A 16,921-nucleotide genomic window follows, 5' to 3' on the forward strand; every position below is an offset into this window, starting at 1 on the left:
CTACGCGAGTTCCGTTGTACATTACTCTCTGCTCAAGAGTCTCAGGAAGCCAATCTTGCCTCCATATTAGTTCAGTATACGAACCCACCATGAATCAGATGCAGCCTGGTTCTTGCCCTACTCTGAGAGGAGCCCAGGATAACCCAGGGCCTTGGATCAACCATCAATTCCAAACGCTCCAAATACGGTACACGTCCTTTGTCCGTCTACGACCTGCTGCATGCTGTGTTACCCCCCAATAGTTATTGCATAAATCATACATGCGCTCACAGAATCTGCTGTGGTATAACGATCATGTGCCCGCAGAGCTTGAGGCAAGTTGTACTGTTATCGAGGGCGGAAAACATGGAGCCTATGTACCGAATGCCCAACATTCCACAGCAGGTCGTCGCCATGTCGACAAATGGGAATGGAAATAGATAAGTCACAGACCTCGATAGCATCCATGTTTCCAGGATGATACAACTCAACTGCGTTTAAGTATGATAGACGGCTGCATGTGTGAGCCGCATCCTTTATCCACTCCTTCAGGCCTATCAATCAGTCCTTTGTCGCATTCTCAAAAGGGACCTTTCGTGACAAGGCCAAGCACACTCTTTAACTGCATTCGTCCTTGAAAACCACATCAAACGTTGACTCCAACAAACAGTGGTGCCCTGAACCGATCTCATCTCGCTGTGCTTTGAAACAAAATTCCACGAGTGACGGCGGCATCGACTTTCACATCTTCAAATATCCCGGGAGCTGTCTCCACTGCAAGCCCCGCCGAGTGCGCACCTTCCATGGTTTTTTCCCTTCAAACACTGACAACCATGGCAGAACCGGTACCGCACTACCACCAGCCATCCTACCTCGTCATGAGTGGTACTGGTCCTGGCGAGTCGGACACCAACTACGTCCCACTCGTAGCCTACAATGGCACCACTGCTACTGGAGGTGATTCACTGAATGATAACTTGAACATCTTCTATGAGGTGCGCAATTGTGCGAGATCACGATTTTGAGATCGTTGCTGACAATCTTGTAGAGCGGCGATGTCGCTTTCGTCATCCTTTGTACCGCCTTAGTCTTCTTGATGATTCCGGGTGTAGGGTAAGAATATGTTACAAGAAACATGAAGAGTACAACATGCTGACGGCCACTAAAGATTCTTCTACTCTGGATTGGCAAGACGCAAGTCGGCTCTTTCGCTCATTTGGCTCTCTATCATGGCTACTGCAGTTGTCTCCTTTCAATGGTTCTTCTGGGGCTACTCTCTCGCATTCTCTCACAAGGCTGGCAAGTTCATCGGCGCACTTGACAACTTTGGCTTCATGGATGTGCTTGCTCAACCCTCTGTCGGCAGCTCAAGAATTCCTGATCTCCTGTATGCAGTGTACCAAGGCATGTTTGCAGCCATTACGTGAGTCTATCAGCCACTATCGACTTGATGCGTACCAAAGCTGACCATATTATAGTGTTGCTCTTGCTGTGGGTGCTGTCGCTGAACGTGGCCGCCTCTTTCCTTGCGCCATCTTCATGTTCATTTGGACTACCGTCATATACGACCCCATTGCTTGCTGGACCTGGAACCCTTCAGGCTGGCTGTACATGCTCGGCGGTCTTGATTTCGCCGGCGGAACTCCTGTCCACATTGCCTCTGGCACGGCAGCACTGGCTTATTCTTTCGTGCTGGGCCATCGCAAGGGTCATGGCACTCATGAGCTCAACTTCCGCCCTCACAACGTAACTCACATCGTTGTTGGAACCGTTTTCCTGTGGTTTGGATGGGTTGGATTCAACGCTGGTAGTGCACTTGCCGCCAATATGCGCGCTGTCATGGCTACTGTGGTCACCAACCTTGCAGCCTCCGTCGGCGGTATCACTTGGTGTCTCCTGGACTACCGCCTTGAGCGAAAGTGGTCGACTGTCGGCTTCTGCAGTGGTGTGGTGGCCGGACTGGTCGCTATCACACCTGGGTCTGGTTACGTTCCCGCTTGGGCTGCTGTCGTCTTCGGAGTGGTCGCTGGCATTGGATGCAATTACGCAACGAAGCTCAAGTACCTGATTAACTGCGACGACGCCCTGGACATCTTTGCTGTCCATGCTGTTGGTGGATTCATCGGTAACCCCCTTACTGCCCTGTTCGCTGCGTAAGTCTAATTCCATCGGATCAGGGAGATCCTTGCTAACAATCGCAGCGACTACATAGCCCACCTTGACGGTGTTACAGTCATCTCTGGTGGCTGGCTCAACCACAATTACCGTCAGCTTGGAATTCAATTGGCTGGCTCAGTTGCAGGTGGCAGCTACTCGTTTGTCGGCTCTTTGATCATCCTCTACATTCTCAATTTCATTGGCAAGTATCTGCCTGTCTTCAGACTTCGCGCTACTCCGGAAGAGGAGGATCTTGGTATTGACGATGTGGAAATTGGCGAGTTTGCTGTGTGTATCAATTCTGTTCATCCACGAAGCACGACTGACGAGTGTGATAGTACGACTATGTTGAGGTGATGCGCGACGTTCATCACGGCGAGAGCCCAAGCTTGACCAGCGATGAGCATGAGAAGCCATCAACTCCCACCAACTTTGGATCGCCGGTCAAGCGTTTTGACGAGGGTGGTATGCAACATACGCCTCTTGGAGCCAACCCGCCTCCCATCCAATACACACCCGAGCCTGTACACCCCGCTGGAAATTTCGTGTAAAGAAGATGTTCATCTGGCGGTATTGATTGGAGCCCTGATTCAGGGATTAGGGATTGAGTGTTTGGTCTGCGGGTCATCTCTGGACAGAAGAAGTTTATTGATGGATATCTCGTTACAAAACGTGTACTTTACTCGGTAGATGGGCACGTATTGACTGATTGAAGGTTTTAAGATTTTGACAAAGATGGTGAAGATGATCAAAAGTGACAGACAATGACTCGGACGCTTCGCGGTGTGGCTGGTGAGCTGGAGGTGTGGAGTTCGCACGGACACCATGTAATTCTATTGGTTGATAGTGGCGGCGCCCTATAAGGAAAGCGCTTGGTTTCAACGCAAAGAGCACCTTGGAACGACATGGCCCGACGAGCCTGAGACGTACCTATTCCTAGAGTGTGGAAGGGACGCCAGCAGTAGGTCGTGAGAGAGAAAATTGCAAAAGACCAGAAAGTAGCCGACCAGCAGCTTCTTGGCAGGCGTCGAGCAGCATAGCCCAGATGGACTCTACCGCCCCTGCACCAGCACCGGCATCTGCACTTCCACTCATTTCCCCAATCATGGAGGAAGGAAACGACGAGCGCCCAGATCTCGTCCGCGCCATGGACTCGTCAGGCACCGATGTGACTGATGTCTCGGAAGACTACGAAACAGAGACGGAGAACGACTTGACAGGCCCTGACGATGCCGACGTCCAGCGAGTGCAATTCCAGCCAGCACACTCGATCGCTGATGGACAAATGACTCCTGCCTCGCAATTTGGCTGGAGCGTATCCAGCCATTCGCGCACCCGTAATGGCTCTGGCGGCGGTGGCAGCAACCCAGCGAACATCAACACTGCCTTGTCTCCCGATGCTGCCTACCCGGCACCCCCTCAGCTTATGTCGACACATCCTATTCCACCACAACAAGCTCGTCCCGCACGCCCACCAAACGTTCGTCAGCCTTCTAACGCCTACGCTCCCGCTCGCCGTCCTCACCAGTATTCCTACAACAACACCGCCCAACGAGCACGTACTACCTCTACCAACCGCGTCCGCCGCAACCCCAACGCCGAATACCGTGCCCAGGAAAAGGCTTATGTCCAGCGCCTACGCCAGGATGCCCCACCCGATGACTTCTTCGTTGGTGAACCGCGAACACCCAGCCTTGACTACAGCGATGGCTCCGAGCCTGATGATGAGTCGCCTGCGACCGGAGATTTGATTGAACACGAACACGATGAAGAGACGCTACTATACTACGGAAATGAAGACATGCAGCCATCCATCGAGGAGCTGAAGATTCCCGAGAATCGCGAGCGTCTGGAATGGCATTCCATGTTGGCCAACGTCCTCACCGGAGACGTTGTCAAGCAAGAGAAGAAGCGTTTGATCGGTGGCCAGGATCCTCAGAGCGACAGATCGATGATCATGGAGATATGGACCGGAGTAAGAGCAAAGGTGTGTGGCCGCTCATTGGCTGCTCAAAGGCGCATGATCGAAGACGGACGCAGCAGGATCAAGGCTGTCATCGAGGAGATCATCGGCTTTGAGATCAAGGGTGAAGCCGAGGCAGGCAAGATTCCGCTGGAGCAAGTACGCGACGTCGTGCAGAAGATCGAAAAGATCGAGGGCCTATATCCTACACGCCAGTCTTTCATCCAGGCAAATCCGCGTGCTGCTTCGGACGCCTACATCAACAGCTGTGATGCTGTCATGTCCTGGCACAACACTACAGACCTCATCAACACCCAGCTCGGTATCTTGCAAGCTTGGGTTGGCAATCAAGAGCTGTCCTTTGACAGGCCACGACAGCGCGGCGCCCAAGACACTCACGGCCACATTATCGACGAGAGTACATTCATCGACCGCATTCTCAAGGAAGATGGCCTACGCTCCTTGTGGGACGAAGAGAAGGAGAACAAAGAGAACAAGTCCAATGGCCTATTCCATGTTGTCAACACTGTCATCGACAAGGCAAAGTCTACTCTCATATCAAACGCCGAGTCCTTCGCCGACCGCCATTTGCCTCCATACATTGAGGAGTTGCTGACCCTGATCAACTTCCCGTCGCGCCTTGTTCAAGAGATCATCAAGGTCCGCATAGGCTATGCTAAGAAGATGAAGGATCCAGCACAACAAGGCGTCATGATGGCCGAGCAGATGATTCTCCAATTCCAGAGTCTTCTCAAGCTAGCCGTCAAGGTGAAGGAGGCCTATCTTCTCGCTGCTCACCCCGAGCCTGGCTGGGACCTGCCGCCTTGCATCGACGAGAACTTTGATCGTATTGTTCTTGAAGCCGTACGCTTCTACTTCCGCATGCTGAATTGGAAGCTCATGGCCAACAAGAATACTTTCAAGGAAGCTGAAATTCTTGAACAAGAGTGGGGCTTCTGCAACGAGTTGGGAAGACATCTTGAAGGTGGTGATGTTGAAGTCGCCGAGCAATTCAGTTCGTTGACTTCGAAATCGCTATCACGATTGACGTTGCACTTCGAACGCGAACTGCAAAAGCGACCCGACGAAGTTGCTGGTGCTGAGATGGACAAGAGATATAAGAACATTCTCGACTCCGTTCGTGTGCGCCAGCGTAAAATCTTCCGTTTCTCCCGTCTGTTAAGTCAGCGCTTTGAAAACGCCACCGAGTACAGCCTCAACATGAACTCTGTGCACATGCAAGACTTGATAGACGCACTCATTGGTTCTGGCCATTTCCTCATCGATACCGACTCGGAAAAGAGTGGCCTGTATTTCATCGCCTGCCCTACCCTGGACGGTCGTCTCAAGGAAATTGAGACTCTTCTTCGCACATGCTACCACCCTGAAGAATCCATTGAAGACCTCACTAACCCTTACGTTCTAATCCTTAAGCCAGAATGTGCCATCTCATGGGATGGTGCAGTTCTTGAAAAGTCTGGATTCTCACCACCTCACATCGATCTTCGAACTGGTTTCATGCGTCTGATCGCTGATGGACCCCAGGAGAGACTTGGAGACGCCAATACGGCCTTTGCCTCAAACATCGGAATTGACCTCAATGTTGTGGTACCGCAACGTGCAAACATGACCCGAGTCAACCAGGAACTCCAAAAGATCAGGCGTACCACCTACAAGCTCAGTAATACCATTATGGACAGTGTCGAGATTGTGCGTAAACAGACCGAAGGCCTCGAGTGTCAGGAGCTCATTCAAACATGTTTCGCATTCGCGACCGAGTTTGGACAACGTTCGGTGCTCTACATGGACCCTAACCGCCGCGCCTACCACAATCTCAAGATGACAAGACTTGCGCTTGACTGGGTCAGTTTCGTTGCTGATGACTGTATTCCTTCAGACCGCAAGACTTTCCGCTGGGCAGTCGTTGCGCTTGAGTTTGCCATGGTCATGACAAGAGGACAGAACATTCTCTCCATCAGCATGACTGAGTACGACAAGCTGAGAGCAAAGGTCGCTGGATGTATGTCATTGTTGATCAGTCACTTCGATATCATGGGGGCCCGTTCAAACGTTGCTGCTGAAGCAGAGAAACAGCGATTGGAGAGTATGGCCGGAAAGCTTCGTTTGGATGTCAGTAAGCTCAGAGACGATGAAGAGAGTTCCAAGCTTGTACAAGCGCAATGGGTCGAGCAGCTCCAACAGATTGATGAGTTCCGTAAGGAGCGTGAAGCCGAGCGACAAGCGCTTGGACGCGTTCTTGAAGACAGCAACGAAGCCGATCGCGCCTTGACTTATCTCTCCGCATCTGCAGGCAATGTCGTTTTGCGTTGGCAGCAGGGTCAATTCGTTGGCGGTGGTACTTTCGGTTCCGTCTACGCCGCCATCAATCTTGATAGTGGTCATCTCATGGCCGTCAAGGAGATTCGTCTGCAAGACCCTCAACTCATCCCCACCATTGTCTCGCAGATTCGCGATGAAATGGGTGTGTTGCAAGTCCTCGATCATCCCAACGTTGTCAGCTACTATGGTATTGAGCCCCATAGAGACAAGGTCTACATCTTCATGGAGTACTGTTCAGGCGGCAGTTTGGCAGGTCTCCTTGAACACGGTCGCATTGAAGACGAGACTGTCATTCAAGTCTACGGTCTGCAAATGTTGGAGGGTCTTGCCTATCTCCACGAAGCAGGCGTGGTACATCGCGATATCAAGCCTGAGAACATCCTTCTCGACCATAATGGTGTAATCAAATACGTCGATTTCGGTGCCGCAAAGGTTATTGCCAAGCAGGGAAAAACACTTGTGGCCGATCCCACTGGTCGCGGTGGACGTCAAAACTCAATGACTGGTACACCAATGTACATGTCGCCCGAAGTCATCAAGGGAGGTGCACCCGTCAACTCTCGCCACGGCGCTGTCGATATCTGGTCTCTTGGCTGTGTCATCCTCGAGATGGCCACAGGCCGCCGTCCTTGGGCTTCTCTCGACAACGAATGGGCCATCATGTACAACATCGCCCAAGGAAACCCACCTCAACAACCATCCAACGATCAACTCTCGGAACTCGGATTAGACTTTTTGCAAAAGTGCTTCGAGCGAGATCCAGCGAGGAGATCTTCAGCTGCCGAACTTTTGCAACATGAATGGATCATGCAGTTGAGAAATCAATTGTCTCTTGAGCCTGGCACGCCAGCGACACCGGCTTCGGAGGCGAGCTTTGGAAGTATGAGCAGGCATGAGAGCAGTAATGGGTCGTACGGTCAATAAGTTTGATTGAAACAAAGGATGTGGTGTTGTTTTTCTTCTCTGAGTTCTTTCTATATTCCTAGGCATCATTTGGGCGTTTTGGTTGGCGCGGCCCGTCTTCTTTTTCCCACGCTACCTTTTTTTGCATATACAAAACTCTTTTCACTTCTTCATATTCGCGGCGAGGCCGGTATTCATAGCCCTCTTCCACGTGCCTGCCATATATGATTCTTGTTTGTCACTGTTTTGAAGCTGGGTGAAACTTGATGTTCAACAAGGAGATAAACGGTAAGACTGCATCTGGGTGATCACATCCCATCATGACTTCGTTCCTGCTGAATCGAATGTAAGTGGCTGGGTGTGGAAAAAGAAGAAAAGTCACGCCCAAGCCACGCTCTTTCCTTCCAACGTCAACCTCCTGCCCTCGATGAAGATCGGGTAACACGCGACTTTCATGGCTGCCTTGCATTGCTTCAGCTGTAGACTCATTGCATGAATTCATCGATTATTGGTAGGCTCGAGTCTTGGGATCCTCGGGTTGTTGCACTCGATGAGGTAGTTTTGTAGAGTGAGGGTTGGGGCTTGGTGGCTTTGGAAAGGCGAAACCCATGAGTAGAGGATATACAGACTGGGACGGGGTACGGTACAAGGATAGTTTGGGGGGAGCGTTGAATATGTTAGACGATCCAGGGATGTCGGAGAAGGGAGGGAGTGGTGGTGAGTGTGGCTATCATGTGATTGCTTTGTTTGATTCATTTTAAAAACGCTCATACTTGGTCCAGATTTCCTCATCTTTTCTTTGGATGTTGCATGTTACATGTCTTCCTTTCTGCAGGTCGAGTTCATGTCTGCTTGCTTCTTTTCAAAATCTTCTTCATCTCTGCTTGTTGCTTGACTCTCTCTGGAATGAGGAATTTCCTCTCTGTGGTGATTTTCCAGCCTTTCAAGCCTTCGGGGTGGCCTAGAGCTTGTAAGGTCTTTTGCTCTACCAGACTGTATGTACTGCCGTCTTGTCTGTCGAAGTTGAATGGCTCTTTCAATGCTACCGGTGGGTTGGTGATGAATCTCGGTTCTGTCCCGAACATCAGCATCTACTTGAACGTCCAAGTTTTTGCCGAACTCACCTCTCAAATAATTAGGAGCAGCCGAATGCACCATCAAAGGATGTAGCAAATAAATGTCCCCCGCCTTGCCCGTCGCAGTCTTGAACCTATCCTTCGGCACACCCTTGACAGCCTGATCGAAAAACCCATGATCAAAATCTTTATACGGTGTTTCCCTGCCTTCAATACACGTCATATCAGGCATCAAACCTTCAGGATATGCAGCCAAATGTTTCGCCATGGTGGCAATAGCATCAGGACAAATCATCGTGCCTCCCCCTCCAATCTTGACATCTCCAAACAACACTATAGGTAGAAGAGCTTGTTCCTTGCTGTCTAGGAAATGGTGGAAGAAATCTCCGTCTACATGCCAATTATCTCTATCGTGAGGATCTAGCAATTTTTCCTGTGCTGGGGTGAGGTTATCGGGGTTGGAGGCAGTGGTTTGGGAAGATGCTTGTGTCCATTTGAGAGCGTCGGCTTTGGAGCCTACGTTTACGATGAAGCCGTCGTTTATTACTGAAAGCGCGTTTCCGGGGGATGTGGAGGTGTCGATGCGGTCTTCGCCGCCGCAGAGCTCGCATATCGCTGACCAGGCTTTTGGGCAAAAGTCACGCATGGGAATGGCGTTGTGATGGCGAGGAAGGTGGACTGTGATTTGCCTTGTCAGTAAATGTGTATCTCCAGCGACGGGAAGAGGACCACGTGCCTCGCCATGGGTTCCATGTCTCTTTGTCATTTGGATCCATGTCTAGACGCTCCCATACACGATCCATCAGTTTCTTACACTGCTCATCTTCCAGCGAGAAGCAATTTTCGAGTTTGATGAAACCGTGTTCGAGGAAATGTTGCTTTTGCTCTTCGGACAAGCTGTAATCTTCTGGCATTGCTGAAATCATTTCTGGTCCAATTCGCCCAGGGAACCAATGGTCAGATGTTAAGATCGGAGCAAGTGCAAGATCAATGGATACTCGATATGCATCTATAAGACTAAGAGTATCCGGATGCGGGGTGGAGGGGGTACGGTTTGGTATATCGCGGCTGAAATAAGATTTTAGGCTATCCGGCTATACCTGCATCGTTGTTTTTACCAGTGGTCTGCTTGGCTACTTTTGGTCGTCGATTAGGCAAGTTCGATCCTTGTCTTCGGCAGACACGTGCCGTGTGGTCGCTGCATTTGGACCAGTAGCCATAACCAATGCGCCTTCCTGATGTGCTTAAAGTTGACGCGGATTGTGAATCGAACGCTCTGGGGAATGAATCTCGAATCTGTGGTACTGTAGATAGAGAAATGTAATCTGTGGCATACCGTTGACGGAAAAACGAGTTTAATCCAAGAGATACGACGATGAATTTTGCGCCCGATAAATGTCAAGTTATGATGCCCTCAACGCCGGACGCCTCTATGCTGTTGCTTGATAAACCCAATCCCGCTTTATGCTATATCAGATCATCATGTCGAAATCTTGTCTATCAATGTATGCATCTTGGGTATCAACTCGGAGATTTTGAATGGCTTGGTGACAACGTCGTCCTAGTTGATGTGTTAGCACGTCGCAGGTCGAGGATTGTAGGGAGAAGATCGATCTTACCATGCCCGCTTCTTGTGCCATGGTGATTTGCTCGTTACGCGCATTGGCCGTGACCTGTTATATGTCTTAGTGTGTGATGTCCGAGAGGCATTGATTCGACCCACCGCAATTACAGGCACTGGCCTTGTAAGCTTGCCTTGTTTTTGCCATTCTCGGATCCTTCGAATACAGGTCAATCCATCCATTACCGGCATCTCAAGGTCCATGAGAATTATTGAGAGTGGTGTTGCATATGGGCCACACCCCTTTGCAAATGTGGTCTTTTCCAAGAAAAACAGAGCATCTGCACCATGGTTTGCAACATGAACCTCGCATTTGGCTTTCTTAAGCTGTTGGGCCATGACCTGTGAAGATGTTAGTATACGTTTGACCACTCGAAAATTTTGCATCACTTACCTTCTGATTAATCAAGTTATCCTCCACAATCAAAACATGTAACGTGTTTGCGTCACTGGGAGATCCCACAACAGGGTTTTGGGACGCCGAGTGACTCCTGTTCAAGGGTGCAATATAGCTAGGATGTGTTACTCGTAGCTTATCCTTATCCTCTGGAGTCTTCTGTCCACCGTGGGGTGATTGGCTCTGTTTTCTCGAATTTGTAGCTGTATTAGTACGATCTGGAAGCTCCCGTTTGGGAGGTGTCGTAGCTCTGCGAGCTTTGACGTAAAACTTGAAGTCACTTCCTTTGCCTGGAGTAGAAGAGACTCCGATGCGACCACCTTGAAGCTCTGCTAGCTCTTTGCAAATGAACAAGCCGAGACCCGAGCCGCCATAAGTGACGTGAGTTTTCGGCGATGCCTGAGAGAAGCGATGGAACAAGTTCTTCATCTCGGCGCTCGTCAAACCTACTCCAGTGTCGTTCACTGAGAAGTGCAAGAATAATTCTTCGCCAGTTCCCCACTCGGCCCCGAATACCGGCTCTTTCTTTGACGCTCGTGGGAAGAAGTATTGTTCTCCATCGCTTAGCATAGCTGGGCTCTCGAGTGATGCTCCAACAGTGATTGTGATCATTCTCTGCTCTTGAAGCTGTGTAAATTTGATGGCATTGCCTGTGGGATTTAGCGAATACTTCTAGGACATCAAAAGAAGCCTGATCTTACCTAGCAGATTGATCAAAACTTGGAGTAACCTCGATGGATCAACAAGCACACGATCGATAGCCAAAGCGTCATACGATTGGTTTATTCTGATTGCAGTTTCGACGTCCGCGTTTTGGCATTCTTGTTGGTAGAGTCGGAGGGCATGTTTGACAGTTTCGACAGGATCAACTTCCGTCGGAGCGACTTCGAGAAGTCGGGCATCTAGTTTACTGAGCGTAAGAATGTCCTACGTAAGTTTACAGTCAGCTTGTTTCTCGGTAGAGTCATTTATGTGCAGGTATGACCGCTATCTTGTAGGCGCTGGCATGGCGGGATTGTCAATATACATACATTGATAATCCTCTTTTGATGTTGAGCACACAGTATGATCGTCTGCGTTGACTCAACAATGTAGTCCAGTCCTTCACGATCAATATCGGTATGGTCAGGGTCTTCAGATGACTGGCGAGCCTCCATGATAGAGGTGTTGACACCGTCTGCGCACTGTAGAATCGCAGACAATGGGTTACGCATCTCGTGAGATACTGTGTCGATAAACGATTCACTCTGTCGCTTTGCTTCCAGAACGTCCAGCAGTCTTTGCTCCTTGAGTTCCTCGGCTAACTTCTGATGAGAGATGTCGGTGTTGCATCCCCATATTGCTTTGAGAGAGCCATCTTCTGCCAATTCTGGGAATGCGGACGACAGAACCCATCGACTTTGTTTAGTTGCCCTGGTGGGATTGAGACGAATCTCAAAATTCGTTGCGATTTGGTCTCCAGTCAGAGATTTCCAAGCATCAACCAACGTGGGCCTTGTGTCATCTGACACGCAATCTGCCCACGCCGGAAGTCCTTTTTCTCCAGGAGTTCCTTCTGTGACATCCATTTGCTCGTACCATGATTGATTTCCATATATCAAGACTCCGGAAGGATTGACTATCCACATGGCGACGTTCGACATTTCGGCAAAGCGACTGAATCTAGTCTCGTTGATGGAGAGCTGTGCTTTGAGTCGCATCTGTCGCTTATTTTCTTGCTCGAGAAGAACCACTGATGCTGCTGAAGTGGCCAGTTGTTGGCTCCAGAGGCGCGTGTAGCGTTGATAGTCATCGTCGTATGAACGACGGGGGTTGAGACCAATTACCACAAATCCAATTGCGTTCAAGCCTTCAGTGTCATTCCTGGTTGTCGGCCTGATAGGCATCACAACTGCATGTCTGATGGGTTCCTCAAATGCTCGTCCTTGAGCATTAGATTTGAGCCATTCCGGTGTCTTTTCGTGAGCGATTTCAAGGCGCACCGGCTCGCCTGACGAAATTGCCTTCTTCACAACTTGATGGAAGCCTTCCTCTTCGATTGAAACATTCAGAATCAGCGGGACATGCGTCATCGGTTTTCCAATCACACCAGCCAAACTACATGCCCTTGGAATGGTGATGCGTCCCGAAGAAGATACGGACTCTGAGAACGAGGCTGATCTATTTGATCTGGTGCGAGAGTTTGAGCGGTTTTCTGATCCATTATAGGATTCGCTATCCCTCTCCTTGTCGTTGTGGAATTCGTAGGCGATAGCATATGGGACATCCCAAATGTTGTTCTCAAATCCTTTCAGTACGGCATTCCAGTATTGTCTCATATCTCGCGCAATGCCTGCATGATTGCCTATATCGATCAATGTTTGAGTCCTTCGTCTGGCCAGGTTCTGATCGGTAGTTTCGACAGCAGTATGATAAAATCCTACGACTTCCTTGTTATTTCCAGTGAGCGGTATAAAAGTGTAGTCCACAAAGACCTCTCTGAAAAAAGTCAACATGCTGGCGCGACATCAAAGTAGGTATTACATACTCCAAGTATCCATGCCGCTTCAAGAATAGTGGAACATCCTTGTGACGAGTAGCTTTGCCCTCTTCCCTACCAAGTTTGATGATCGGAGCAAATTGAGCTTCCCAGACTTCGGCATATGATACCATTGGTGTTCCTCCCATGAGTTTCGGGTGCTTTTCGCCAGCAAATTCCACGAATCCGTCGTTGTACACCATTGTGAGGCTGTCGCCCCACATGACTGCGCTCGGTGTTGGATCCAGTAGAATAAGATCTATCATCTGGTGGAGTTGTTGTGGCCATGTTTCCGGTGCACCGATCGCCGTCGCGCTCCAATCCACACCGCGAATGAACTGAGCGTGTGGACTCTCATTGTCCTGCCAGCCGAATGTCGGCATCTTAATGTAGGTGACCGTGTCGCGAAATTAGGAAAAATTGCTTCTACTCCATTACACGCAATCCAGGGTAAGTTGGTGATTGACAGGGTATCACAGTATCGCATTCCCCTTCTGCATGGAGGGAGAACTCAGAAAGCTGTTGCTGGGCCGCGCACGTGAAGGGGAAACAAGGTTTGGGCTGGGTCTGGGCCCGTCGACGTCACCTCGCCGTTGAGTATTTAATATCTCAGCCCACGCCAGCTCAATTCTTATGCAAGTACTTCATTGGTATAAGTCCTTCTCATTCATAGAACAGAGGGCAACAGATAGCGATGTTCAAGGATCCAGCTCCGAGTTGTTGACGCCACATGTAGACTGCGCTTGGCAGAAATCATATCGATCAGCAATTTATATGATCGAGGCCGGCGTCGCTTCTGGCTTGTGAAATATTCGATCGCACCTGCCATACCGATTCCGGCGAACATCGGTGCAGGCTCCGAATGGGACTGAACGACTCCTTGACCAGGCCTTGGCGCAGTTTCATGCCCGAATCTGATCTGCTGCAACGTTCAATTTGTCAAATTCGAGGAACGCTCTACTCTGGAAACTCGCTTAATAATAATTCTCGAGAACCACGAATGGTCTTGTTCAAAGCTATATCATCATGAACATCAGAAAATGATTGTAGAGGTATAAAGAAAAAGAAAGAACAAACACTCTCAACCAAGAAAACATAAGAAATCATGAGAACTAAACAAGCACGCCAAAAATCTCGGAAAACAATTACTCTCTGTTCATCAGCAGCGGCTCCTCGTCTTTGGTGACACTGCTCATCTCACGATGCGCCAATTTGGTCTCTTCAGATTGCGGGCCAGCAACTACTGCATCTCCAATCACTGGCTTGACTGCATGCTCCATGGTGTGCGGATGAGGATGCACTGTCTCAGCTGAGCTTTCGAGATGCTCGTCGACTTCGTCGTGTGCGTCGGCCTCCTTGTTGTAGTCGATCTTGTTGTCGGCCGACATGCGATGCTCCACGTCACCGGTGACAGATGATGAGTATGCCGAGCGAGGAGTACCTTCCTCGTTGGTGGGTACCTTTACCCAATCGCTGCCAGGGCTGGAGTTCGTAGGGCTGGTGGTGCTGCTTGACTGCATGGCACTCATCACTGGACACCCAGCAGAGAGAGCGGCGCTCATGCTAGCACCGGAGACGGGACAAGTTTCACTCGACGACGGACCATGCGTCTTGTTTTGGGAGGTAGCAGTGTCTGTGGGACTACTCTCATTTGCATGAACCGAGCTATGTTTGTGTGCCAGCTCCACACCGTCTTGTGACGGAATGTCGGCGTCAAGCGCAGCAGATGGGTCGATCCTCTTATCGACAACTTGCTTGTTGACAATGCCATTGGGTGCAATTTGACGGAACATTTCGATTGGGTCGAAGTATGTGTTGACTTCCTGCAAGCGTACTGCATCGTCGACGGTAGCAACTGTGATGCCCGTAATGTCGATGGCCCCACCGTGGGCTTTGGCTGTCACCTTCTCTCCTTTGCTGTGTGATGTCAGTCTCTTGTCATCTGAATCCTTGTTGGAGCGCCGTTCGAGACTTACTCGTTGAATCCGACATAGTCGTTCTTCATAGTACCCCAGTGCCTCCACTTGAAAGCAACCTTCGGTGGTCCGCTGTATACTTCGAGCACCTCCCACGCAAAGGTTGGCATCATGCGTTTGAATGTCTTGTGACTGCTGGCGAAGTCCGAATAGTTCGGACTGTAGTACTCATTGGGAGCGATAATAGCATTGTATGTTCCGACCTTGAGCATGTGCTCGGCTGTTTGAGGTGGGCCTCCATTGATTGCGAATGTGTACTTGCTATGGTCGACTGTTCGCCAATCCGAGAGCTGAGGTTTGAACGAAGCCTCAACTTCCCAATTCTTGACGAGGTTCTCAACCATTGATTCGAGGCTACCGGCTGTGTGATTCATCTGTTTAGCTTTTACAAAGTTAGCCTTGTAGCCTATATGGTATGTGTGACGTTCCACGAGTGGAGAATAAGGCTGCAGGAACAAAGTCTTCATGGCTTGAGCTCGTCACAGGGCCGGCCGTTGCCGAAGCGCGTAGGGTTATCTTCTGAAGAGACGGTCCCAGGTATACGGACTGGTATCTTCAAGGACCCTGAGACCCTAGGACCCTGCTGCTGACAGGTGGGTGATACGTGGCGAAGCGTGTTGACCAAGAACAATGAATTAGGCGAATACTTACTCTCTGAGTAGACCTTTCGTGTCTTCGAGTAATCCGGAGCTCTCCCGTACCGCCATTTTGACTCGTTGTCCTTGAGCACAGCATCTGGATCGGCAAGATAGTCAGGAATGGAGGGTGCCGGTTCTGCCTGAACAGGCTGTTGGACATCTGCAGCAGCCATCTGGTACGAGTGGGCTTGAACAAGAGTTCTGTGTTGACTGATTGTATCAAGATGTCAAAGAGCTTGTGTTAAAAAGTTGTCAATGGTGTAACGTGAAGTAGTGGAGCTTGATCTGAGTGGGAGATGGTCATTTATATGCCATCTCCTCAAGCTTCCCGAATGCTAGAGGTGATGAACAGCTCCGACTCCGCGTGTGGAAGCAGCCTATCATCTGGAGCTTGGGAGCTGTTGTACCTGCATGCATCGATGAAGCACAGGGCGATCCTGCAAAGCGCGGTCCATCTTCTGAGGGGGTTGCAGCTCCGGCAAGAGGTGTACAAGCTTGGCTCAAGACTGTTACCCAAAAATGGTCTAAGTAAACTGCTCGAGTAGGATGCAACAGAGACATTCACGCCTCTCAGAATTGGGTTCTTGCCAGCAAAGTTTAGTGATCCTCCATTGTTTGCCTGTTGCTGTTTATACCACATTGATTGACCGCCTGATGACCACCATCAGGAAGTGTCGTCCAGCTCTCAAAGGCTAAATGAGTCAGGCTGGTACGTATGACTTAAAACGATAGGTTCCAGATAGCGCCTCGGCTCCGCATGAGTTGCAGCCAGCTAGTGAGCTATCGTGGGATCCGTTAGCCGCCTACTCCTACTCTGTTTCTTTGTCTCTGTCGACACATGCCATATTCATTATAGAAATCTCGATCCATCTAATGCGAGATTCGGATAGTTTCGCTACCATAGTCCAATTGAAGCGGTGTTGTTGGCTTTTTGCTAGTCAGCCAACCTTGTCGTTGGAGTTGACTCGAGCTTCCGACCTTGTTCGGCATACGGCATGCGACATCCCTGCAAAAGCCCGATGCATGGCGCTCAGCAAAAATCTGGAAACCAAGCCTCTATATGCAGACAGTGCCAGCCTGTATTCGTCTTGAGGTCTGTTTGGTTGGCAGTAACTCAAATTCGTCGTCAACCGCTCAGCTGTGTATGCAAGGGCGGCTGGTTGTTCGAGCCGTGCATGCCGTCGCTATCTGAAGGAACAGTAACTGCAACAGCTATTGGTTTCCATTGAACAGCGCGCATTGACGACAACTCAGTCAGAAACGTGCGAAGCGCGTGTTTTGCGCCCTCAGATGCAGATTCCGCCGCAATTGACGCACGAAACCATTTTGGTTTGCGAGGCACAACCATCCCAT

General features: G+C 50.0%; 5 protein-coding genes across 5 annotated transcripts; 2 read left to right on the forward strand and 3 right to left on the reverse strand.

Moving 5' to 3' along the window:
* Positions 1-857: 857 nt before the first annotated feature.
* Positions 858-2,834, forward strand: M438DRAFT_318765 (ammonium transporter-like protein; the record flags this gene model as incomplete). Its single annotated transcript, XM_029902807.1, has 6 exons — positions 858-974; positions 1,028-1,092; positions 1,148-1,402; positions 1,458-2,132; positions 2,181-2,424; positions 2,475-2,834. 6 exons carry the CDS (start codon positions 858-860, stop codon positions 2,685-2,687), a joined length of 1,569 nt encoding a protein of 522 aa, XP_029760591.1. The 3' UTR covers positions 2,688-2,834.
* Positions 2,835-3,020: 186 nt separating this feature from the next.
* M438DRAFT_345541 (MAP kinase) lies at positions 3,021-7,678 on the forward strand. The gene has a single exon (XM_029905475.1). The coding sequence runs from the start codon at positions 3,182-3,184 to the stop codon at positions 7,361-7,363; it is 4,182 nt and encodes a 1,393-aa protein (XP_029760592.1). The 5' UTR covers positions 3,021-3,181; the 3' UTR covers positions 7,364-7,678.
* Positions 7,679-8,082: 404 nt separating this feature from the next.
* M438DRAFT_397112 (uncharacterized protein) lies at positions 8,083-9,366 on the reverse strand. Its single transcript, XM_029909293.1, has 3 exons — positions 9,155-9,366; positions 8,467-9,096; positions 8,083-8,414 (listed from the first exon to the last, which is right to left on the reverse strand). Exons 1-3 carry the CDS (start codon positions 9,342-9,344, stop codon positions 8,185-8,187), a joined length of 1,050 nt encoding a protein of 349 aa, XP_029760593.1. The 5' UTR covers positions 9,345-9,366; the 3' UTR covers positions 8,083-8,184.
* A 118-nt stretch (positions 9,367-9,484) lies between these two features.
* M438DRAFT_345542 (uncharacterized protein) lies at positions 9,485-13,441 on the reverse strand. The gene is made up of 7 exons (XM_029905476.1): positions 12,964-13,441; positions 11,468-12,914; positions 11,138-11,363; positions 10,434-11,086; positions 10,142-10,381; positions 10,038-10,091; positions 9,485-9,979 (listed from the first exon to the last, which is right to left on the reverse strand). The coding sequence occupies exons 1-7, from the start codon at positions 13,335-13,337 to the stop codon at positions 9,899-9,901; spliced, it is 3,075 nt and encodes a 1,024-aa protein (XP_029760594.1). The 5' UTR covers positions 13,338-13,441; the 3' UTR covers positions 9,485-9,898.
* A 646-nt stretch (positions 13,442-14,087) lies between these two features.
* Positions 14,088-15,741, reverse strand: M438DRAFT_405636 (uncharacterized protein; the record flags this gene model as incomplete). The annotated part of the gene is made up of 3 exons (XM_029909798.1): positions 14,088-14,871; positions 14,931-15,312; positions 15,582-15,741. 3 exons carry the CDS (start codon positions 15,739-15,741, stop codon positions 14,100-14,102), a joined length of 1,314 nt encoding a protein of 437 aa, XP_029760595.1. The 3' UTR covers positions 14,088-14,099.
* Positions 15,742-16,921: the final 1,180 nt, after the last annotated feature.

Source organism: Aureobasidium pullulans (assembly GCF_000721785.1).
Source record: "Aureobasidium pullulans EXF-150 unplaced genomic scaffold scaffold_9, whole genome shotgun sequence".
Lineage (NCBI taxonomy): Eukaryota > Fungi > Ascomycota > Dothideomycetes > Dothideales > Saccotheciaceae > Aureobasidium > Aureobasidium pullulans.